This window comes from Oryctolagus cuniculus, chromosome 2, assembly GCF_051225735.1.
Source record: "Oryctolagus cuniculus isolate XC-2025 breed Fujian yellow rabbit chromosome 2, ASM5122573v1, whole genome shotgun sequence".
NCBI lineage: Eukaryota > Metazoa > Chordata > Mammalia > Lagomorpha > Leporidae > Oryctolagus > Oryctolagus cuniculus.
This window is the reverse complement of record NC_142868.1, coordinates 91,774,701-91,801,663: the sequence shown is the minus strand read 5'-3', so window position 1 is coordinate 91,801,663 and position 26,963 is coordinate 91,774,701. Positions and strand designations below refer to the sequence as shown.

Below are 26,963 nucleotides of genomic sequence, written 5' to 3'. Positions count from 1 at the left end.
GGAAATTAGAAATCTAAAACATATTGTCAGGAATCTTCAGGATACTATTAAAAAAACCAACATACGGGTTCTAGGAGTTCCTGAAGGCATGGAGAGGGAGAAAGGATTGGAAGGCCTTTTTAGTGAGATATTAGCAGAAAATTTCCCAGGTTTGGAGAAGGACAGAGAAATCCTAGTACAGGAAGCTCACAGAAGCCCTAATAAACACGACCAAAAGAGATCCTCACCACGACACGTTGTAATTAAACTCTCCACAGTGAAGCATAAAGAAAAGATCCTAAAATGTGCAAGAGAGAAATGTCAGATTACTCTCAGAGGATCTCCAATCAGACTCACAGCTGACTTCTCATCAGAAACCCTATAAGCTAGGAGGGAATGGCGAGATATAGCCCAGGTACTAAGAGAGAAAAACTGCCAGCCCAGAATATTATATCCTGCAAAGCTATCATTTGTGAATGAAGGCGAAATAAAGACTTTTCATAGCAAACAGAAATTGAAAGAATTTCTCGCCACTCGTCCAGCCCTGCAAAAGATGCTTAAAGATGTGTTACACACAGAAACACAGAAACACGGTCATCAGTATGAAAGAAGGTAAAGGAAGGAAACCTCACAGCAAAAGATCACAGGGAATTCAAAGCATATATTAGAACTTATCTTTGGCAAATGGCAGGGCAAAGTTACCACTTATCATTAGTCACATTGAACGTGAATGGCCTGAACTGTCCAGTTAAAAGACACCGATTGGCTGATTGGGTTAAGGAACAAAACCCATCTATTTGCTGCTTACAAGAAACACATCTTTCCAACAAAGATCCATACAGACTGAAAGTGAAAGGCTGGAAAAAGATATACCATGCCAACAGAAATGAAAAAAGAGCGGGCGTAGCCATCTTCATATCAGACAACATAAACTTTACCACAAAAACTGTTAAGAGTGACAAAGAGGGACACTATATAATGATTAAGGGATCAATACAACAAGAAGATATAACAGTTATCAATGTATATGCACCTAACTACAGGGCACCGGTTTATCTAAAAGATTTGTTAAGGGACTTAAAGGGAGACTTAGACCCCAATACAATAGTACAGGGGGACTTCAATACTCCAGTCTCAGAAATAGACAGATAAACAGGACAGAAGATCAACAAGGATACAGTAGATTTAAACGACACTACAGACCAAATGGATCTAACAGATATATACAGAACTTTCAATCCTACAGCTAAAGATTTTACATTCTTCTCAGCAGTACATGGAACCTTCTCTAGGATTGACCACATACTAGGCCATAAAGCAAGTCTCAGCAAATTCAAAAGGATTAGAATCATACCATGCAGCTTCTCAGACCATAAAGGAATGAAGTTGGAAATTAGCAACTCAGGAATCCCTAGAGCATACACAAACACATGGAGATTGAACAACATGCTCCTGAATGAACAATCGGTCATAGAAGAAATTAAAAGAGAAATCAAAAACTTTCTGGAAGTAAATGAGGATAACAGCACAACATACCAAAACTTATGGGACGCAGCAAAAGCAGTGTTAAGAGGAAAGTTTATATCAATAGGTGCCTACATCAAGAAATTGGAAAGGCACCAAATAGATGAGCTTTCAATTCACCTCAAGGATCTAGAAAACCTACAGCAAACCAGACCCAAATCTAGTAGGAGAAGAGAAATAATTAAAATCAGAGAAGAAATCAACAGGATTGAATAAAAAAAATTACAAAAAATCAGCCAAGCGAGAAGCTGGTTTTTTGAAAAAATAAACAAAATTGACACCCCATTGGCCCAACTAACTAAAAAAAAGAAGAGAAAAGACCCAATTCAATAAAATCAGAGAAGAAAAAGGAAATGTAACAACAGACACCACAGAATTAAAAAGAATCATCAGATTTACTACAAGGACTTGTATGCCAGCAAATGGGGAAACCTATCAGAAATGGATAGATTCCTGGACACATTCAACCTACCTAAATTGAACCAGGAAGACATCGAAAACCTAAACAGACCCATAACTGAGACAGAAATTGAAACAGTAATAAAGGCCCTCCCAACAAAGAAAAGCCCAGGACCAGATGGATTCACTGCTGAATTCTACCGGACATTTAAAGAAGAACTGACTCCAATTCTTCTCAAACTATTCAGAACAATTGAAAAAGAGGGAGTCCTCCCAAATTCTTTCTATGAAGCCAGCATCACCTTAATTCCTAAGCCGGAAAGAGATGCAGCATTGAAAGAGAATTACATCCAATATCCCTGATGAACATAGATGCAAAAATCCTCAATAAAATTCTAACCAATAGAATGCAACAACACATCAGAAAGATCATCCACCCAGACCAAGTGGGATTTATCCCTGGCATGCAGGGATGGTTTAATGTGCACAAAACAATCAATGTGATACACCACATTAACAGACTGCAGAAGAAAAACCCTATGATTATCTCAATAGACGCCGAGAAAGCATTTGATAAAATACAACACCCATTCATGATGAAAACTCTAAGCAAACTGGGTTTGGAAGGAACATTCCTCAATACAATCAAAGCAATCGATGAAAAACCCACAGCTAACATCCTATTGAATGGGGAAAAGTTGGAAGCATTTCCACTGAGATCTGGTACCAGACAGGGATGCCCACTCTCACCACTGCTATTCAATATAGTTCTGGAAGTTCTAGCCAGAGCTATTAGGCAAGAAAAAGAAATTAAAGGGATACAAATTGGGAAGGAAGAACTCACATTATCCCTCTTTGTAGATGATATGACTCTTTATTTAGGGGACCCAAAGAACTCTACTAAGAGACTATTGGAACTCATAGAAGATTTTGGCAAAGTAGCAGGGTATAAAATCAATGCACAAAAATCGACAGCCTTTGTATACACAGACAATGCCATGGCTGAGGAAGAACTTCTAAGATCAATCCCATTCACAATAGCTACAAAAACAATCAAATACCTTGGAATAAACTTAACCAAGGACGTTCAAGATCTCTACGATGAAAATTACAAAACCTTAAAGAAAGAAATAGAAGAGGATACCAAGAAATGGAAAAATCTTCCATGCTCATGGATTGGAAGAATCAACATCATCAAAATCTCCATTCTCCCAAAAGCAATTTATAGATTCAATGCAATACCAATCAAGATACCGAAGACCTTCCTCTCAGATCTGGAAAAAATGATGCTGAAATTTATATGGAGGCACAAGAGACCTCGAATAGCTAAAGCAATCTTGACAACAAAAACAAAGCTGGAGGCATCTCAATACCAGATTTCAGGACATACTACAGGGCAGTTGTAATCAAAACAGCATGGTACTGGTACAGAAACAGATGGATAGACCAATTGAACAGAATTGAAACACCAGAAATCAACCCAAACATCTACAGCCAACTTATATTTGTCCAAGGATCTAAAACCAATTTCTGGAGCAAGGACAGTCTATTCAATAAATGGTGCTGGGAAAACTGGATTTCCATGTGCAGAAGCATGAAGAAGACCCCTACCTTACACCTTACACAAAAATCCACTCAACATGGATTAAAGACCTAAATCTACATCCAGACACCATCAAGTTATTAGAGAACATTGGAGAAACCCTTCAAGATATTGGCACAGGCAAAGAGTTTCTGGAAAAAACCCTGGAGGCGCAGGCAGTCAAAGCCAAAATCAACTATTGGGATTGCATCAAATTGAGAAGTTTCTGTACTGCAAAAGAAACAGTCAGGAGAGTGAAGAGACAACCGACAGAATGGGAAAAAATATTTGCAAACTATGCAACAGATAAAGGGTTAATAACCAGAATCTACAAAGAGATCAAGAAACTCCACAAAAACAAAACCAACAACCCACTTAAGAGATGGGCCAAGGACCTCAATAGACATTTTTCAAAAGAGGAAATCAAAATGGCCAACAGGCACATGAAAAAATGTTCAAGATCACTAGTAATCAGGGAAATGGAAATCAAGATCATGACACTCTCCATTATAACAAATAACCTTGTCATTTTTGCATAAGTGTCCATCATGTATAGTTAGGTCAGGCGGACAGTCTCCTGAGCTTCCATTACAATACTCAGGGAGATCACATTCAGGATGTGCACTGGGCCTGCATAAATGACTGTTATCCCAAAACTAATGGAAATTAAAATATAAAAATAAAGTTACATAAGGTTGTTGTGTTTATCCATACTTATTTCAAAGTTATGTCAATTTTCTATATTTTGTCCTATTTATTCCATTATATTCATCCTGATTTTGTATGTCATTATTTTAATAATTTAGAAGTTAATTGAAAGTTATCAAATAAATCATAAGACATATGAATAAGAAAAATTATAACACAAATGTGACATCGAAGGCAAAGTTTTACTTGTAGTTTCATTTTAAGAGGGGAATGATTGCTTTTAGCCATGGAAAATTATTAAATTTGGGTGAAAATATTGTAATCTAGTCAGTTTCTCAATAAAATAGGCCAATTAAAACCATAGTTTGTAAGTATGGAATACTTACAAATTATATGAAAATTGAAGACACACACACACAAAAAAAAATAAAAAACAGAGGCAAAATGAGGGATAATAAAGTCCAACTATAGCTGTTTTTCAAGAAGAAACCAAATGGCAACCTTTCTCCTGGGCATCTTCCAGTTAAGTAACTCTTCATAAAGAATTCTGGACATTTATATTAATAATTTTGAATGGGCATCTATCTCATACTTCATGTAAATAAATTCAAGTTGACACAAAAGATACTAAAGAAGCAAGAATGTAATAATGTGATAAGGAAGAAAATAAAAGTGTCAGTAAAGGACAAACAAAACCCATATGAGGAACTTGTTACAAATATAATTAAGTCTGAAAAGGAAAACAGGGACCAGGGGTCAAATTGTTCACCATATAAACTAAATTGTGCTTCTTCAGTCAATGATAAAGTTTATAGCTTAAATTATTTACTATTTGGAAAACATCGTTTGTATTGAGTTTCACTCCTTATATGAAAACTTCAGTTCTTTCAACAATGTATTTACAGATATTTATCATAATCAGTAAAATTTTATTTATAAAACGTATATACGGGGTAGAATGAACTAAGATGTTCAATACTAAAGAGTTCTATAACGTGTAAATGAAGACTTTTAAATCAACATTAAGCTAGTGAAAATACTGGTATTCAAAAGAAGCCCCCAAACCCAACAAAAGTTCACAAATCAGAAATCTGGATCTAAATTTATTATCTGTTCCTTTTAAAATCCATTTATTTTGACTTACAGCTTAATTATGAATATTCTAAAGTACATGACTTTTTACATAATCAGAAAATGTTAATAAATGTGAATCTTACGTGGCATTGTCTGCAGCAGCCTCCTTGAAAACACTGATACCCCCATCTCAGTTGACAAGTGCGAGGATCACAACAACTATCAGGTCCACATTGCTATGAATGAATAGAATGTACAAGTAAAAATATATATTACAATAATATAAACTTTAGTAGGAGAGTGAAGTAAATGTTGCTAATATTTCTAGATTTCAGCATCTCTCACCACTTAGAAAACACTAATATAAGGCTTTTCCTTCCAGAAAACTGAAAAAATTCATAAAATAATTTTCCAGAAACTGGACAACAGGCAATTCTCATTAAAGAAGAGAAGTAAATGTAATATTCCATAGTCTACATATACTATAATTTCTTTATCCAGTTTTCATCTCTTCAGTTGATGCACATCTGGGTTGCTTCCACATATTAGCGATTGTGAATTGAGCTGCAGTAAACATGGGGGTACAATAACACTTTCACATGCTGATTTCTTTTTTTAAGAGATTTATTTAATTATTGAAAGTCAGGAGTTACACAGAAAGAGAAGGAGACAGAGAGAGAGAGAGAGAGAGAGAGAGAGAGAGAGAGAGAAAGGTCTTTCCTCCCCTGGTTCACTCCCCAGTTGGCTGCAATAGCCAAGAGCTGTGCCAATCTGAAGCCAGGAGCCAGAGGCTTCCTCCGGGTCTCCCACGTGGGTGCAGGGGCCCAACAACTCAGGCAATCTTTTATTGCTTTCCCAGGCCATAGCAGAGCTGGAACTGATTTCATTTGGGTAAATTCCCAGGAGTGAGATGGCTGGATCATGTGGTAGCTCTATCTTCAGATTTCCAAGGTATCTCCATACTGTCTTCCATAGTGGCTTTACCAGTTTACATTCCCACCAACAGTGGATTAGGGTACCTTTTCCCCTACATCCTCACCAGCATTTTTTGTTTGATTTTTGTATGAAAGCCATTCTAATAGGGGTGAGGTGAAACCTTATTATGCTTTTGATTTGCATTGCCCTGATGGCTAGTGGTCCTGAGTAATTTTTCATGTGTCTGTTGGCCATTTAAATTTCCTCTTTTGAAAAATGCCTATTCAAGTCCTTTGCCCATTTCTTAACTAGATTGCTTGTTTTGTTGTTGTTGAGTATCTTCAGCTCTTTATAGATTCTGGATATTAATCCTTTATCAGTTGCATAGTTTGCAAATATCTTTTCACATTCTGTCAATTGCCTCTTCACTTTGCTGACTGTTTCTTTGGCAGTGCAGAAGCCTCTAAGCTTGATATAATCCCATTTGTCAATTTTGACTTTTATTGCCGGTGCTTCTGGGATCTTTTCCAAGAAGTCTTTGCTTATGCCAGTGTCTTACTGGGTTTCCCCAATGTTCTCTGGTAATTTGATGCTATTGGGTTGTAGGTCTGTGATTCATTTTGAATGGATATTTGGGTAAAGTGTAAGGTAGGAGTCCTGATTCATACTTCAGAAGAAGGAGATCCAGTTTTCCCATCACAATTTGTTGAAGTAATATCCTTTCTCCAGGGAATGATTTTAGCTCTTTTGTCAAACATTAGTTGACAAAATGTAATGTAGATGCATGGATGAATTTCTGGACTTTCTATTCTGTTCCATTGGTCTACATGTCTATTTTTCTACCACTATCAGACTGTTTTGACTATAACTGCCAAATTAGCATAGCTTTCTGCTGTTCTTTCACTGAATAAGTGTTCTAATTCTCTCCCTCTTTTTTTAAAGATTTATTTATTTATTTGAAAGAAAGAGAGGAGAGACAAGGGGCGGAGCCAAGATGGCGGAATAGTGAGGGCGCGCACCGATAGTCAGGGAAAATTTAGTTTAATAAAAGGGGAGTTATGGTAGCCGCAGAAAATAGAACCAAAAAAAAAATTTGCAGGGGAAACCCTTCTGGATGGAGCAGCCGTGAATCGGAGGACCTACTGGGAGAACAAGGTCGCCCACCACGCGGAAGCCAAGTCGCGGGACCGAGCCGCAGAAGCCCCAGGGTCTGCGCGCCAGTGCTCCAAGGGGAGTGCATGCCACACAGACAACAGCGGGGAGACTTGGGACGCTCTGGGCACCGAGTCCACACATCGGCGCTGGAAGGGGAGGAAGAACCAGGCAGAGCTCTCAGGCCGCACCCATCTCAAGCCTCCAAGGCTCCTCCAACAGCAGGCAGTCCACTTAACACGGACACAGTATAAAAAAAAAAAAGGAAAAAAAAACGCACAGTGACGCAAGAAGAATTAACTATGCCAAGTAACAAACACAGAAATAGAGGGAGCAAGATCAACGATGACACTATGATGCCTCCAAATAAGCAAAACACCCCAAGCCAAGAGTATGAAGATGATGAGATAGAAGAAATGCAAGATACGGATTTCAAAAAATTTATGATAAGAACATTTAGAAGTTCTCAAAAGCAAATCCTTGAACTACAGAAATCCTTAATGGACAAGATTGAAAATCTCTCTCGTGAAAATGAAATTTTAAGGAAGAGTCAAAATGAAACTCAGAAACTAGTAGAACAGGAAAGTGTAATAGTGAAGAGAAATCAAAATGAAATGAAGAGCTCAATAGATCAAATGACAACACATTAGAAAGCCTTAAAAACAGAATGGGTGAAGCAGAAGAGAGAATATCGGACTTAGAAGATAGAGCACAGGAAAACATACAGTCAAACCAAAGAAAAGAAGAGGAAATTAGAAACCTAAAAAATATTGTTGGGAATCTACAGGATACTATTAAAAAAACCAACATTTGAGTTCTAGGAGTTCCTGAAGGCATGGAGAGAGAGAAAGGATTGGAAGGCCTTTTTAGTGAGATACTAGCAGAGAACTTTCCAGGTTTGGAGAAGGACAGAGATATCCTAGTACAGGAAGCTCATAGAACCCCCAATAAACATGACCAAAAGAGATCCTCACCACGACACGTGGTAATTAAACTTACCACAGTGAAACATAAAGAAAAGATCCTAAAATGTGCAAGAGAGAAACGTCAGATTACTCTCAGAGGATCTCCAATCAGACTCACAGCTGACTTCTCATCAGAAACCCTACAAGCTAGGAGGGAATGGCGAGACATAGCACAGGTGCTAAGAGAGAAAAATTGCCAGCCCAGAATATTATATCCTGCCAAGCTCTCATTTGTGAATGAAGGTGAAATAAAGACCTTTCATAGCAAACAGAAATTGAAAGACTTTGTGGCCACTCATCCGGCCCTGCAAAAGATACTTAAAGATGTGCTACACTCAGAAACACAGAAACACGGCCATCAATATGAAAGAAGGGAAAGGAAGAACACCTACCAGTAAAAGAGCATGGGAAGCTCAAAGCATATACTAGAAAATATCTCCGGGAAAATGGCAGGGCAAAGTCACTACGTATCAATAGTCACATTGAACATTAATGGTCTGAATTCTTCAGTTAAAAGACACCGTTTGGCTGACTGGCTCACAGAACACAACCCAACTATTTGTTGCCTACAAGAAACACATCTTTCTAACAAAGAGGCATGCAGACTGAAAGTGAAAGGTTGGAAAAAGATATTCCATGCCAACAGAAACCAAAAAAAAGCAGGTGTAGCCATGTTAATATCAGACAAAATAAGCTTTAATACAAAAACTGTTAAGAGAGACAAAGAGGGACACTATATAATGATTAAGGGTTCATTTCAACAGGAAGATGTAACTATTATAAATGTATATGCACCTAATTACAGGGCACCGGTCTATTTAAAAGATATGTTAAGGGACTTAAAGGGAGATTTAGATTCCAATACAATAGTACTGGGGGACTTCAATACTCCACTCTCAGAAATAGACAGATCATCCGGACAGAAGATCAACAAGGAAACAGCAGATTTAATTGACACTATTGCCCAAATGGATCTAACAGATATCTACAGAACTTTCAACCCTACATCTACAGACTTCACATTCTTCTCAGCAGCGCATGGAACCTTCTCTAGGATTGATCACATACTAGGCCATAAAGCAAGTCTCAGCAAATTTAAAAGAATTAGAATCATACCATGCAGCTTCTCAGACCACAGCGGGATGAAGCTGGAAATTAGCAACTCAGGAAACCCCAGAAAGTATGCAAACACATGGAGACTGAACAACATGCTCCTGAATGAACACTGGGTCATTCAAGAAATCAAAAGAGAAATCAAAAACTTTCTGGAAGTAAATGAAGACAACAGCACAACATATCAAAACTTATGGGATACAGTAAAAGCAGTATTGAGAGGCAAATTTATAGCAATAGGTGCCTATATCGAGAAATTGGAAAGGTACCAAATAAATGAGCTTTCAGCGCACCTCAAGGACCTAGAAAAACTGCAGCAAACCAAACCCAAATCTAGTAGGAGAAGAGAAATAATTAAAACCAGAGAAGAAATCAACAGGATTGAATCCAAAAAAACATTACAAAAAATCAGCCAAGCGAGAAGCTGGTTTTTTGAAAAAATAAACAAAATTGACACCCCATTGGCCCAACTAACTAAAAAAAGAAGAGAAAAGACCCAAAACAACAAAATCAGAGAGGACAAAGAAAACGTAACAACAGACACCACAGAAATAAAAAGAATCATCAGAAATTACTACAAGGACCTGTATGCCAGCAAACAGGAAAACCTATCAGAAATGGATAGATTCCTGGACACATGAAATCTACCAAAATTGAACCATGAAGACATCGAAAACCTAAATAGACCCATAATTGAAACAGAAATTAAAACAGTAATAAAGGCCCTCCCAACAAAGAAAAGCCCAGGACCAGATGGATTCACTGCTGAATTCTACCAGGCATTTAAAGAAGAACTAATCCCATTTCTTCTCAAACTATTCAGAACAATCAAAAAAGAGGGAATCCTCCCAAATTCTTTCTATGAAGCCAGCATCACCTTAATCCCTAAGCCAGAGAAAGATGCAGCACTGAAAGAAAATTACAGACCAATATCCCTGATGAACATAGATGCAAAAATCCTCAATAAAATTCTGGCCAATAGAATACAACAACACATCAGGAAAATCATCCACCCAGACCAAGTGGGATTCATCCCTGGTATGCAGGGATTGTTCAACATTCGCAAATCAATCAATGTGATTCACCACATTAACAGACTGCAGAAGAAAAACCCTATGGTTATCTCAATTGATACAGAGAAAGCATTTGATAAAATTCAACACCCTTTCATGATGAAAACTCTAAGCAAATTGGGTATAGAAGGAACATTCCTCAATATAATCAAAGCAATTTATAAAAAACCCACAGCCAGCATCCTATTGAATGGGGAGAATTTGGAAGCATTTCCACTGAAATCTGGCACCAGGCAGGGATGCCCACTCTCACCACTGCTATTTAACATAGTTCTGGAAGTTTTAGCCAGAACCATCAGACAAGAAAAAGAAATCAAAGGAATACAAATCAAGAAGGAAGAAGTCAAACTATCCCTCTTTGCAGATGGTATGATTCTGTACTTAGAGGATCCAAAGAACTCTACTAAGAGACTATTTGAACTCATAGAGGAGTTTTGCAAAGCGGCAGGATATAAAATCAATGCACAAAAATCAACAGCCTTTGTATACACAAGCAATGCCATGACTGAGAAAGAACTTCTAAGATCAATCCCATTCACAATAGCTACAAAAACAATCAAATACCTTGGAATAAACTTAACCAAGGACGTTCAAGATCTCTACGATGAAAATTACAAAACCTTAAAGAAAGAAATAGAAGAGGATACCAAGAAATGGAAAAATCTTCCATGCTCATGGATTGGAAGAATCAACATCATCAAAATCTCCATTCTCCCAAAAGCAATTTATAGATTCAATGCAATCCCAATCAAGATACCAAAGACATTCTTCGCAGATCTGGAAAAAATGATGCTGAAATTCATATGGAGGCACAAGAGACCTCGAATAGCTAAAGCAATCTTGTACAACAAAAACAAAGCCGGAGGCATCACAATACCAGACTTCAGGACATACTACAGGGCAGTTGTAATCAAAACAGCATGGTACTGGTACAGAAACAGATGGATAGACCAATGGAACAGAATTGAAACACCAGAAATCAATCCAAACATCTACAGCCAACTTATATTTGATCAAGGATCTAAAACTAATTCCTGGAGCAAGGACAGTCTATTCAATAAATGGTGCTGGAAAAACTGTATTTCCATGTGCAGAAGCATGAAGCAAGACCCCTACCTTACACCTTACACAAAAATCCACTCAACATGGATTAAAGACCTAAATCTACATCCAGACACCATTAAGTTATTAGAGAACATTGGAGAAAACCTTCAAGATATTGGCACAGGCAAAGAGTTTCTGGAAAAGACCCGGGAGGCACAGATAGTCAAAGCCAAAATCAACTATTGGGATTCCATCAAATTGAGAAGTTTCTGTACTGCAAAAGAAACAGTCAGGAGAGTGAAGAGACAACCAACAGAATGGGAAAAAATATTTTCAAACTATGCAACAGATAAAGGGTTAATAACCAGAATCTACAAAGAGATCAAGAAACTCCACATAAACAAAACCAACAACCCACTTAAGAGATGGGCCAAGGACCTCAATAGACATTTTTCAAAAGAGGAAATCCAAATGGCCAACAGGCACATGAAAAAATGTTCAAGATCACTAGCAATCAGGGAAATGCAAATCAAAACCACAATGAGGTTTCACCTCACCCCGCTGAGAATGGCTCACATACAGAAATCTACCAACAACAGATGCTGGCGAGGATGTGGGGAAAAAGGGACACTAACCCACTGTTGGTGGGAATGTAAACTGGTCAAGCCACTATGGAAATCAGTCTGGAGATTCCTCAGAAACCTGAATATAACCCTACCGTTCAACCCAGCCATCCCACTCCTTGGAATTTACCCAAAGGAGTTTAAATTGATAAACAAAAAAGCGGTCTGCACCCTAATGTTTATTGCAGCACAATTCACAATAGCCAAGACCTGGAACCAACCTAAATGCCCATCAATGGTAGACTGGATAAAGAAATTATGGGATATGTATTCTTTAGAATACTATACCGCAGTAAGAAACAACGAAATCCAGTTTTGCAACAAAATGGAGGAATCTGGAACACATTATGCTGAGTGAACTAAGCCAGTCCCAAAGGGACAAATACCATATGTTCTCCCTGATCGGTGACAACTGACTGAACACCAAAAAGGAAACCTCCTGAAGTGAAATGGACACTATGAGAAATGGTGACTTGATCAGCATAGCCCTGACTGCTAATGGACAACTTAATACATTATCCCTCATAGTATTTTTTTTTGTCTGTTCTACTTAATATGACTGGTTTAATTCTGTAATTATTACACAGTTATTCTTAAGTGTTGAAAATTAACTGAAATGTGATCCCTGTTAAACATAAGAGTGGGAATAATTGAGGGAAGAGATGTATAATTTGGGGCATGCTCTGGCTGACTTGCCCCAATTGGTAGAGTTAGAAACATACCAGGGGATTCCAATTCAATCCCATCAAGGTGGCATGTGCCAATGCCATCTCACTATTCCAAGTGATCAATTTCAGTTCACAATTGATCATAATGAAAGGACTAAGAGTCAAAGGGAGCACATAAACAAGTCTAGTATCTGCTAACACTAACCGATAGAATAAATAATGCGGAGAGTGATCCAACATGGGAAGTGAGATACTCAGCAGACTCATAGAATGGCAGATGTCCTAAATAGCACTCTGGCCTCAGAATCAGCCCTAAAGGCACTCGGAGCTGGCTGAAAAGCCCATGAAAGTATTTCAGGCATGGAAAGCCAAGACACTCTGGCAAAAAGATCTCTGTGAGTGAGATCCCAGTGGAAAGAACAGGTCTTCAAAAAGGGAGGTGCCTTTCTCTGAAGGGAGGAGAGAACCTCCACTTTGACTATGACCTTGTCTAAACAAGATAAGAGTCGGAGAACTCAGAGGGCTTCCATAGCCTTGGAAACTCATGACTGGAGCATAGGGAGATTACTGATGCCATAAACAGGAGTGTCAATTTGTAAAGTCAACAACAGGAGTCACTGTGCACTTACTCCTCATGTAGGGTCTCTGTCCTTAATGTGCTGTACACTGAGGCTTAATGCTATAACGAGTACTCAAACAGTATATTTCACTTTGTGTTTCTATGGGGGTGCAAACGATTGAAATCTTTACTTAATGTACACTAAACTGATCTTCTGTAAAAAAAAAAAAAAAAAAAGAAATTATCAATTCCCAACTTGACTCTCACTGGGATTAAACATGACAATAGGTCTGATCTGATTTCATCATCATTTAAAAAAATCATCTATTATTTTTCACTTTATGTTTCTGTGTGGGAGCAAACTGTTGAAATCCTTACTTAAGGTATACTAAGCTGATCTTCTGTATATTAAGATAATCAAAAATGAATCTTGATGTGAATGGAAGGGGAGAGGGAGTGGGAAAGGGGAGGGCTGTGGGTGGGAGGGACGGTATGCGGGGGGAAGCCATTGTAACCCATGAGTCGTACTTTGGAAATTTATATTCATTAAATAAAAGATAAAAAAAAAAGAGGAGAGACAGAGAGAGAGAGGTCTTCCATCCACTGGTTCACTCCCCAACTGTTGGCAAGGGCCGGAGCTGCACCGATCCAAAGCCAATAGCCAGGAGCTTCCTCGAGGTCTCCCACGTGGGTGCAGGGGCCCAAGGAGTTGGGCCATCTTCCACTGTTTTCCCAGGCCATAGCAGAGAGCTGCATCGGTAATGGAGCAGCTAGGATTCCAACTGGTGCCCATATGGGACGCCGGCAGTGCAGATGATGGCTTTCCCCACTACACCACAGCGCCAGCCACTATCCCTCTTTCTCACCATCAGGAACTCCCAATACATGTATATTTGTTTGTTTGATAATTTCTGTAAATCTTAAACTATGTTCAGCTTTTTAATTTTCTTCTTTTTTTTTTCTATTTGCAAGGACTTGACTTCTATCTTGGATATTCTTTCTTCTGCCTCCCCAAGTCTGTTGTTAAGGCTTTCCACTGTATTTTAATTTGATATATTGAATTTTCATATCTAATATTTCAGTTTGGTTTCTCTTCATTGTCGCTTTCTCCAAGCAGAATTTCTCATCCATGTCATATATGGATTTCTTTTATTTGTTAATTTCCTTCTCTGCATTTTTGAATAATTTTATCATTCTTTTGAATTCCTTTTCAGGCATTTCATCCCTCTCTTCATCTTTTCATTCCAATATTCAAGTGTTTTTATGTTCTTTTGGGGAATTCATACTGTCTTTCTTGTTCATGCTTCTTAATTTCTACATTTATTTTTAGGCATTTGTAGAAACTCTTGTTGGTTTTCTCCTCTGAGGATTTTGTCTGTGAAATATGCTTCTGTGGCTTAGCAGAGTTTCTGCTGCTTCACAAGGAAGGTGTGGGCTGAGTGAGCTCCAGGCAGTGCTCCAGGCAGTGCTCAAGTATGAGGCAAGAGTCCAAAGTGACACCAACGTTCATGGCATGGTAGTTCTGCTATGTCTTCATCAGGGTTGAGGTTAGATGACGGAGGGTATGATCATTTTGGGCAGCATGATCACAGCCTCACACCCTCTCTGCCAAAGTGAACCAATTGCCCATGCTGAGCCATTAGTGTCTTCACCCCTCACCCAAGCAGGTTCTAAATAATGCAAAGGATCTGTGTATAATTGTGGAACCCTGTGCAATGACTAATCTCATACACTCATCATACTGTGAGCCTCTCAAGCCAGACACAGTGATTGCTCAAACACTCAGCCACAAGTAACTCCCTATGGCACATTCACAGAATTCCACCAGTCATAGCACACAGGGCTTCAACATACACAGGAGCATATGATCTATTCTCAGCCCCACAAGTATTCCCTGTCCACAGAGAGAGCTTCAGCTTTCCCAGAGTCAGCTTCCTGCCTGATAGAATCTGCTTGGTGCTCCACGTTGGAATGTTCATACCACACTTTCATAAATGGACAGATCAACAAGACATAAAATCAACAAAGAGATAGCAGAGCTAATCTACATGATAGACAAAATAGACCTGATATCTGCAGAATCTTTCATGCCACAGTTGCAGAATACACATTCTTTTCATCAGTGCATAGAACTTTCTCTAGGAGAGACCACATGTTAAGCCATAAAACAAATCTCAGCAAATTAAAAAAAATTAAAAACATACCATGCATCTTTTCTGACCACAATGGAACTAAGCTAGACATATAGCAACTCAGGAATCTCTAGAATATGTAGAAGCACATAGACAGTGAAAAACATGCTCCTGAATAAAGAGTGGGTAATTTAAGAAATCAAAAGGGAAACAAAAAAATTTCTGGAAGTTAATGAAGATGAGAGTGAAACATATAAAAACTTAAGGCATATAGTAAAGGCAGTTTTCAGAGAGAAGTTTACAGTAATTGGTGCCTACTTCAAGACATTGGAAAGGCAACAATAAATGAGCTATTAGCACATATCTAGGACCTAGAAAAACAAAAATAAACCAAATCTCAAATTTCTGGGAGGAAAGAAAGAATTAAAATTAGGGAAGAAATAAACTTGAAACCAGAGGAAAAAACATGCAAAAAATCATTGAAATAGTTTTAAAAAAATAAACAAAATTTGGATAAAGAAATTATGGGATATGTACTCTTTAGAATACTATACCGCAGTAAGAAACAACGAAATCCAGTCATTTGCAACAAAATGGAGGAATCTGGAACACATCATGCTGAGTGAAATAAGCCAGTCCCAAAGGGACAAATACCATATGTTCTCCCTGATCGGTGACGACTGACTGAACACCAAGAGGGAAACCTGTTGGAGTGAGGTGGACACTATGGGAAATGGTGGCTTGATCAGCATAGCCCTGACTGTTAATGAACAACTTAATACATTATCCCTCTTAGTAGTTTTTTTTTATCTGTTCTACTTAATATGACTGGTTTAGATCTGTAATTGATGCACAGTTATTCTTAAGTGTTGAAAATTAACTGAAATGTGATCCCTGTTGAACATGGTGGTGGGAATGGGAGAGGGAAGAGATGTATAATTTGGGACATGCTCAGGCTGACTTGCCCCAAGTGGTGGAGTTGGAAGCATACCAGGGGATTCCAATTCAATCCCATCGAGGTGGCATGTACCAATGCCATCTCACTGTTCCAGGTGATCAGTTTCAGTTCACAGTTGGTCATGGTGAAGGGACTGGGAGTCAAAGGGAACACATAGACAAGTCTAGTACCTGCTAACGCTAACCGATGGAGTAAATAAAGGGGAGAGTGATCCAACATGGGAAGTGAGATACTCAGCAGACTCATAGAATGGCAGATGTCCTAAATAGCACTCTGGCCTCAGAATCAGCCCTAAAGGCATTCGGAGCTGGCTGAAAAGCTCATGAGAGTATTTCAGGCATGGAAAGCCAAGACACTCTGGCAAAAGATCTCTGTGAGTGAGATCCCAGTGGAAAGAACAGGTCATCAAAGAAGGAGGTACCTTTCTCTGAAGGGAGGAGAGAACCTCCACTTTGACTATGACCTTGTCTAAACAAGATAAGAGTCGGAGAACTCAGAGGGCTTCCATAGCCTTGGAAACTCATGACTGGAGCATAGGGAGATTACTGATGCCATAGACAGGAGTGTCAATTGGTAAAGTCAACAACAGGAGTCACTGTGCACTTACTCCTCATGTAGGATCTCTATCCTTAATGTGCTGTACATTGAGATTTAATGCTATAACGAGTACTCAAACAATATATTTCACTCTGTGTTTCTATGGGGGTGCAAACTGTTGAAATCCTTACTTAATGCATACTAAACTGATCCTCTGTAAAAAAAAAAAAAAAAAAGAAAAAGAAATTATCAATTCCCAACTTGACTCTCACTGGGATTAAACATGACAATAGGTCTGCTCTGATTTCATCATCATTTAAAAAAATCATCTATTATTTTTCACTTTATGTTTCTGTGTGGGAGCAAACTGTTGAAATCCATACTTAATGTATACTAAGCTGATCTTCTGTATATTAAGATAATCGAAAATGAATCATGATGTGAATGGAAGGGGAGAGGGAGTGGGAAAGGGGAGGGTTGTGGGTGGGAGGGACGGTATGGGGGGGAAGCCATTGTAATCCATAAGTCGTACTTTGGAAAATTATATGCATTAAATAAAAGTTTAAAAAAAATAAACAAAATTGATATACCATTGGCAATGAAGACCCCATATCAGTAGAATTAGAGATGAAAAAGGAAATATAACAACAGGTATCACAGAAGCAAAAAGAATCATCAGAGATTACTACAAATAGCTGCATGCCAACAAATTGGAAACTATAGAAGAAATGGATAGATTCTTAGACACATAAAATCCCAAAACTGAGTTTTGAAGACGGAACACCTAAACAGACCAGTAATGAAGACAGAGGTTGAATCAGTAGTAAAGGCCCTCCCAACAACAACAACAAAAAGCTGAGGACCGGATGGCTTCATTTCTGAATTATACCAGACATTTAAAGAAGACAGAATTCTAATTCTTCTCAAGCTATTCCAAACCACTGAAAGGGAGGGGATCCTCCCAAAAGTCTTGAAGCCAGCATCACTTTAACTATTTAATCAGGAAAAGATAACAAAGAAAGAGAACTTAGACTAATATCCCTGATGAACAAAGATGCAAAAATCCTCAACAAGATAGTAGCTACATGAAACCAACAACACATAAGGAAGATCATTCATCCAGACCAAGTGGGATTTATCCCTGGTATGCAGGGATGGTTCAACATTCGCAAATCTACAAATGTGATATATCACATTAACAAATTGAAGAAAAAAACCATATGGTTATCTGAATAGATGCAGAGAAAACATTTCACAAAATATAATACCTTTTCATAATGGAAACCTTAAGGAAATTGGGTATATAAAGAATATTCCTCAACGTAGGCAAAGCAATTTATGAGAAACTGATAGCTAATATCTTATTGAATGGGAAAAATTTGAAAGAACTCTCATTAAGATCCAGAACCAGACAAGGATGCTAACTCTTACCATTGCTATTCAATACAGTTATGGAAGCTCTAGTCAGAGTCATTAGGCAAGAAAATAATTCAAAGTGATGCCTATTGGGAAGGAGGACGTCAAACTATCCATATCTGCAGATGACATGATTTTCTATTAGGGAAACAACTCCAATAAGAGACAATTGGAACTACCACACAAAAATTAATAGCCTTCATAAACACAGACATTGCCATGCAAGAAAGAACGTGCAAGTTCAAACCCCATTCAAAATAGCTACAAAAATATAAATGCTTTGGAATAAATTTAACCAAGGATGCCAGGGTTCTCTATAATAAAATTATAAAACATCAAAGAAAGAAATATAAGACACAAAAAAATGGAAAAATCTTCCATGCTCATGGGTTGGAAGAATCAATATCATTAAAATGTCCATGAAAGCAATTTACAGATTAAATGTGATTCCAATCAAAATACCAAGAATGTCTTTTCTGAGATCTAGAAAAAATGGTGCTAAGGGAAAATTGGATCTTCTTGTGTAGCAGTATAAAACAAGACTCCTATCCTGCACATTATACATAAATAAGCCTAAACGGATCAAGGATCTAAATCTACAAGCTGATCCAGCAAATTAACACAGAAGAACATTGCAGAAACTCTGCAAGACATTGGCATAGGCAAAACTTCTTGGAAAGACACCAGAAGCACAGGCAATCAAAGTCAAAATAGACAACGGGGAATACATTAAGCTGAGAAACTTCTGCGCTGCAAAAGAAATAGCAAAGTTGGAGAAACATTTGAGAATGAGAGAAAATATTTGCAAACTACACAACTGATAAAGGAATAATATCCAGAATCTATAAAGAACTGAAGAAATTCAAGATCAATAAAATAAACCATCCAGTTAAAAATGGGCCAAGGACTTGAACAGGTATTTTTTTTCAAAGGATTAAATTCAAATGGTCAACAGACACACGAAAAAAATGCTCAGGATCACTAGCTATGAGAGAAAAACAAATAAAAACCACAATGATGTTTTCCCTCACCCCAGTTAGAATGGCTCTCAAACAGAAATCAAAAAACAATAAATGCTGGTTAGGATATGGAGGAAAACATACCTTAATTCACAGTTGGTGGGATGTCAGCTAGCATTAAGGAAGACAGTATGGAGATTCCTCAGAAATCTGATAATAGATCTACCACATGACCCAGTCATCCCACTCCTGGGAAATTATCCAAATGAAATGAAATCAGTATGTGGAAGAGTTATTTGTACCCCCATGTTTATTGCAGCTCAATTCACAACAGCTGAGATATGAAAGCAACCTAGATGTCCATCAACCAATGACTAGATAACGAAAATGTTGTATATGTACACTATGAAATACTACTAAGTGGTAAATATAGTACAAGTCTGTGTTTTGCAACAAAATGGATGCAACTGGAAAGCATTCTACTTAGTGAAATAAGCTAGTCCCCAAAAGACAAATATGATATTTCCCCTTATCTGTGATAACCAATAGAGTACAAAAATGTAATGTAGCTAAGCAAAATTGAGCTTTTGAGATTTGTTATTTCCAGCCCTCGTTTCTACTGTTGAGGAAAAAGTTTTTTTAGTTATTCTTACTGTATATTGAATTCTTTCCTTAGTGGTGAGTTAAGTTTATGATTATAAAATACATTACAAGTGTAGCATTGTAAACATTAAAATACAGAGTAAGAAAGGAGGAGAAGGAAGGTTGAGAGTTGAGCAGGAGGGAGACTAGAGTGGGTTGCTATCACTATGATCCTAAAGATATATATCTATATATATATAGATATATAGATATATGGAATTTTTTCACCTTATATAAAAATAAAATGATTTTCATATCTTCTTTTAAACTCACCTGAATAAGAAGGTTTATGATGTTGACTCAGCATTTTGGAGATTGTTGCTTATTTTTACATTCAGATTGATGTATGGAGAAATCATAAGCTTATGGTATGAACAGAGCCATAATGGGTTAGAAGGAACATTTTATATTATTTCCTCTCAGCTCCAATTTCTATCCAATTTATTTCTTTTATATCAGTGTGCTTACCTTTGAATTTCTAGCTTCTTGACTGATCATGGCCCATTTTTTCAGTGTATAAGAAATTTAATCACCTACATCTGTAAGGTTAAGCAGTTATTATTTTTTTTCTTTTCCTTTTTTTAACTTTTATTTAATGAATATATATTTCCAAAGTACAGCTTATGGATTACATTGGCTTCCCTCCCTCCCACCATGACTTCCCTCCCACCCGCAACCCTCCACTTTCCCGCTCTCTCTCCCCTTCCCCGCTCTCTCTCCAATTCCATTCATATCAAGATTCATTTTAAATTTTCTTTATATACAGAAGATCAGTTTAGTATACATTAAGTAAAGATTTCAACCGTTTGCAACCACATAGACACACAAAGTGAAAAGATACTGTTTGAGTACTCGTTATAGCATTAAATCTCAATGTACAGCACATTTTCGATTATCTTAATATACAGAAGATCAGCTTAGTATACATTAAGTATGGATTTCAACAGTTTGCTCCCACACAGAAACATAAAGTGAAAAATAATAGATGATTTTTTTTAAATGATGATGAAATCAGAGCAGACCTATTGTCATGTTTAATCCCAGTGAGAGTCAAGTTGGGAATTGATAATTTCTTTTTTTTTTAAGAGGATCAGTTTAGTATGCATTAAGTAATGATTTCAACAGTTTGCACCCCCATAGAAACACAAAGTGAAATATATTGTTTGAGTACTCGTTATAGCATTAAATCTCAATGTACAGCACATTAAGGATAGAGATCCTACATGAGGAGTAAGTGCACAGTGACTCCTGTTGTTGACTTTACCAATTGACACTCCTGTCTATGGCATCAGTAATCTCCCTATGCTCCAGTCATGAGTTTCCAAGGCTATGGAAGCCCTCTGAGTTCTCCGACTCTTATCTTGTTTAGACAAGGTCATAGTCAAAGTGGAGGTTCTCTCCTCCCTTCAGAGAAAGGTACCTCCTTCTTTGATGACCTGTTCTTTCCACTGGGATCTCACTCACAGAGATCTTTTTGCCAGAGTGTCTTGGCTTTCCATGCCTGAAATACTCTCATGAGCTTTTCAGCCAGCTCCGAATGCCTTTAGGGCTGATTCTGAGGCCAGAGTGCTATTTAGGACATCTGCCATTCTATGAGTCTGCTGAGTATCTCACTTCCCATGTTGGATCACTCTCCCCTTTATTTACTCCATCAGTTAGCGTTAGCAGGTACTAGACTTGTCTATGTGCTCCCTTTGACTCCCAGTCCCTCCACCATGACCAACTGGTGATCTTCTGTATATTAAGATAATCAAAAATGAATCTTGATGTGAATGGAAGGGGAGAGGGAGTGGGAAAGGAGAGGGTTGTGGGTGGGAGGGACGGTATTGGGGGGAAGCCATTGTAATCCATAAGTCGTACTTTGGAAATTTATATGCATTAAATAAAAGTTTAAAAAAAAAGCTGTTGCCTGCAGTGCCATCATCCCATATGGGCACTGGTTCAAGTACCAGCTGTTCCACTTCCAATCCAGCTCCCTGCTTTGGTGCCTGGGAAAGAAGCAGATGTTAGCCTGGGCCCCTGCACCCATGTGGGACAGCCAGAAGAAGCTCCTGGCTCCTGGCTTCAGGTGGGCTCATCTCCAGTCTTTGCAGCCATTTGGGGAGTAAACCAGTGGATAGAAGTGCATCCCCTCCCTTTTCCTTTCAAATATAACAAATAAATATTTAAAAAAAGAAACACAGAAATCATTTTTTAAAAAAGAAATAAAGAAAGAAAAGAAAAGAAGATAAAAATGTGTTCCATGATATCATATTTCAACTTTGGAAACAAGTTATGCCTTGTGCTTTGTCTCCTTATATTATTGTTTCAATGTAAGACCAAACCCATCTTGAAAATAATGTTTTTCCCTTTAAAGCAAAAAAAATTTTGTAAATAATGAACCTAATTTATATGCTTAAAATTTGTAATGGTAAATTTAGTGTACATTTTGCCATAATAAAAAAATACACAACAACAACAACAACAACAAAAAAATGTACAGCACATTAAGGACAGAGATCCTACATGAGGAGTAAGTGCACAGTGACTCCTGTTGTTGACTTTACAAATTGACACTCCTGTTTATGGCATCAGTAGTCTCCCTATGCTCCAGTCATGAGTTTCCAAGGCTATGGAAGCCCTCTGAGTTCTCCGATTCTTATCTTATTTAGACAAGGTCATAGTCAAAGTGGAAGTTCTCTCCTCCCTTCAGAGAAAGGTACCTCCTTCTTTGAAGACCTATTCTTTCCACTGGGATCTCACTTGCAGAGATCTTTCATTTAGGTATTTTGGGTTTTTTGTTTGTTTGTTTGTTTGTTTGCTTTTTTTTTGCCAGAGTGTCTTGGCTTTCCATGCCTGAAATATTCTCATGGGCTTTTCAGCCAGATCCGAATGCCTTTGGGGCTGATTCTGAGGCCAGAGTGCTGTTTAGGACATCTGCCATTCTATGGGTCTGCTGTGTATCTCACTTCCCATGTTGGATCATTCTCTCCCTTTTTGATTCTATCAGCTAGCATTTGCAGACACTAGTCTTGTTTATGTGATCCCTTTGGTTCTTAGTCCTATCATTACAATCAATTGTGAACAGAACTGATCACTGGGACTAGTGAGATGGCATTGGTACATGCCACCTTGATGGGATTGAATTGGAATCCCCTGGTATGTTTCTAACTTTACCGTTTGAGGTAAGTCAGCTTGAGCATGTCCCGAATTGCACATCTCTTCCCTCTCTGATTCCCACTCTTATATTTAACAGCGATCACTTTTCAGTTAAGTTTCAGCACTTAAGAAGAATTGTGTATTGATTACAGTATTCAACCAAAAGTATTAAGTAGAACAAACAAACAAAAATACTAAGAGAGATAACATATTAAGCTGCTCATCAACAGTCAGGGTGAGGGCTGATCAAGTCACCGTTTCTCATAGTGTTCATTTCGCTTTAACAGGTTTCCTTTTTGGTGCTCAGTTAGTTGTCACCTATCAAGGAGAACAAGTGGTATTTGTCCCTTTGGGATTGGCTTATTTCACTCAACATAATGTTTTCCAAATTCCTAACAAGGATCACTTTTCAGTTAAAATTTAAACTCCTAAGAATAACTGTGTGTTAATTACAGAGTTCAACCAATGTTACTAGAACAAAAAAAAATACTAAAATGGATGAAGTATTACATTGTACATCAAGCGTCAGGATAAGGGCTGGTCAAGTCAATGTTTCTCATAGTGTCCATTTCACTTCAAAAAGTTTCCCCTTTGGTGCTCAGTTAGTTGTCGCCAATCAGGGAGAACATATGACATTTGTCCCTTTGGAACTGGCTTAATTCACTCAGCATGATGTGTTCCAGATTCCTCCATCTTGTTGCAAATGACCGTGTTTCATTGTTTTTGACTGCTGTATAGTATTCTATAGAGTACATGTCCCATAATTTCTTTATCCAGTCTACTGTTGATGGGCATTTAGGTTGGTTCCAGGTCTTAGCTATTGTGAATTGTGCTGCAATAAACATTAGGGTGCAGACCACTTTTTTGTTTGCCAATTTAAATTCCTTTGGGTAAATTGCAAGGAGTGGGATGGCTGGGTCGAACGGTAGGGTTATATTCAGGTTTCTGAGGAATCTCCAGACTGACTTCCATAGTGGCTTAACCAGTTTGCATTCCCACCAACAGTGGGTTAGTGTCCCTTTTTACCCACATCCTCTCCAGCATCTATTGTTGGTAGATTTCTGAATGTGAGCCATTCTAACAGGGGTGAGGTGGAACCTCATTGTGGTTTTGATTTGCATTTCCCTGATTGCTAGTGATCTTAAACATTTTTTCATGTCTCTGTTGGCCATTTGGATTTCCTCTTTTGAAAAATGTCTATTGAGGTCCTTGGCCCATCTCTTCAGTGGGTTGTTGGTTTTGTTTTTGTGGAGTTTCTTGATCTCTGTAGATTCTGGTTATCAACCCTTTATCTGTTACATAGTTTGCAAATATTTTTTCCCATTCTGTCGGTTGCCTCTTCACTTTCCTGACTGTTTCTTTTGCAGTACAGAAACTTCTCAATTTGATGCAATCCCAATAGTTGATTTTGGCTTTGAATGCCTGTGCTTCTGTGGTGTTTTCCAAGAAGTCATTGCCGGTACCTACATCTTGCAGTGTTTTTCCAATGCTCTCTAATAATTTGATGGTGTCAGGTCATAGATTTAAGTCTTTAATCGATGTTGAGTGGATTTTTGTGTAAGGTGAAAGGTAGGGGTCTTGCTTCATGATTCTGCACATGGATTTCCAGTTTTTCCAGTACCATTTATTGAATAGACTGTCCTTACTCCAGGGATTGGTTTTGGATCCTTGATCAAATATAAGTTGGCTGTAGATGTTTGGGTTGATTTCTGGTGTTTCAATTCTGTTCAATTGGTCTATCCATCTGTTTCTGTACCAGTACCATGCTGTTTTGATTACAACTGCCCTGTAGTATGTCCTGAAATCTGGTATTGTGATGCCTCCAGCTTTGTTTTTGTTGTCAAGATTGCTTTAGCTATTCGAGGTCTCTTGTGCCTCCATATAAATTTCAGCACCATTTTTTCCAGATCTGAGAGGAAGGTCTTCGGTATCTTGATTGGTATTGCATTGAATCTATAAATTGCTTTTGGGAGAATGGAGATTTTGATGATGTTGATTCTTCCAATCCATGAGCATGGAAGATTTTTCCATTTCTTGGTATCCTCTTCTATTTCTTTCTTTAAGGTTTTGTAATTTTCATCGTAGAGATCTTGAACGTCCTTGGTTAAGTTTATTCCAAGGTATTTGATTGTTTTTGTAGCTATTGTGAATGGGATTGTTCTTAGAAGTTCTTCCTCAGCCATGGCATTGTCTGTGTATACAAAGGCTGTCGATTTTTGTGCATTGATTTTATACCCTGCTACTTTGCCAAAATCTTCTATGAGTTCCAATAGTCTCTTAGTAGAGTTCTTTGGGTCCCCTAAATAAAGAGTCATATCATCTACAAAGAGGGATAATGTGAGTTCTTCCTTCCCAATTTGTATCCCTTTAATTTCTTTTTCTTGCCTAATAGCTCTGGCTAGAACTTCCAGAACTATATTGAATAGCAGTGGTGAGAGTGGGCATCCCTGTCTGGTACCAGATCTCAGTGGAAATGCTTCCAACTTTTCCCCATTCAATAGGATGTTAGCTGTGGGTTTTTCATCGATTGCTTTGATTGTATTGAGGAATGTTCCTTCCAAACCCAGTTTGCTTAGAGTTTTCATCATGAATGGGTGTTGTATTTTATCAAATGCTTTCTCGGCGTCTATTGAGATAATCATAGGGTTTTTCTTCTGCAGTCTGTTAATGTGGTGTATCACATTGATTGTTTTGTGCACATTAAACCATCCCTGCATGCCAGGGATAAATCCCACTTGGTCTGGGTGGATGATCTTTCTGATGTGTTGTTGCATTCTATTGGTTAGAATTTTATTGAGGATTTTTGCATCTATGTTCATCAGGGATATTGGTCTGTAATTCTCTTTCAATGCTGCATCTCTTTCCGGCTTAGGAATTAAGGTGATGCTGGCTTCATAGAAAGAATTTGGGAGGACTCCCTCTTTTTCAATTGTTCTGAATAGTTTGAGAAGAATTGGAGTCAGTTCTTCTTTAAATGTCCGGTAGAATTCAGCAGTGAATCCATCTGGTCCTGGGCTTTTCTTTGTTGGGAGGGCCTTTATTACTGTTTCAATTTCTGTCTCAGTTATGGGTCTGTTTAGGTTTTCGATGTCTTCCTGGTTCAATTTAGGTAGGTTGAATGTGTCCAGGAATCTATCCATTTCTGATAGGTTTCCCCATTTGCTGGCATACAAGTCCTTGTAGTAAATCTGATGATTCTTTTTAATTCTGTGGTGTCTGTTGTTACATTTCCTTTTTCTTCTCTGATTTTATTGAATTGGGTCTTTTCTCTTCTTTTTTTAGTTAGTTGGGCCAATGGGGTGTCAATTTTGTTTATTTTTTCAAAAAACCAGCTTCTCGCTTGGCTGATTTTTTGTAATTTTTTTTATTCAATCCTGTTGATTTCTTCTCTGATTTTAATTATTTCTCTTCTCCTACTAGATTTGGGTCTGGTTTGCTGTAGGTTTTCTAGATCCTTGAGGTGAATTGAAAGCTCATCTATTTGGTGCCTTTCCAATTTCTTGATGTAGGCACCTATTGATATAAACTTTCCTCTTAACACTGCTTTTGCTGCGTCCCATAAGTTTTGGTATGTTGTGCTGTTATCCTCATTTACTTCCAGAAAGTTTTTGATTTCTCTTTTAATTTCTTCTATGACCGATTGTTCATTCAGGAGCATGTTGTTCAATCTCCATGTGTTTGTGTATGCTCTAGGGATTCCTGAGTTGCTAATTTCCAACTTCATTCCTTTATGGTCTGAGAAGCTGCATGGTATGATTCTAATCCTTTTGAATTTGCTGAGACTTGCTTTATGGCCTAGTATGTGGTCAATCCTAGAGAAGGTTCCATGTACTGCTGAGAAGAATGTAAAATCTTTAGCTGTA

General features: G+C 37.9%; 1 protein-coding gene across 1 annotated transcript in view; it reads right to left on the bottom strand.

Annotated features, from left to right (window-relative positions):
- The window catches only part of LOC138843046 (disintegrin and metalloproteinase domain-containing protein 32), a 591,210-nt gene that overhangs the window by 45,034 nt on the left and 519,213 nt on the right, over positions 1 to 26,963 (bottom strand). The window contains exon 16 of the mRNA XM_089327034.1: positions 3,968 to 4,126. Coding sequence (XP_089183160.1) covers positions 3,968 to 4,126 — 159 coding nt within the window. The remainder of the gene's footprint in view (positions 1 to 3,967; positions 4,127 to 26,963) is intronic.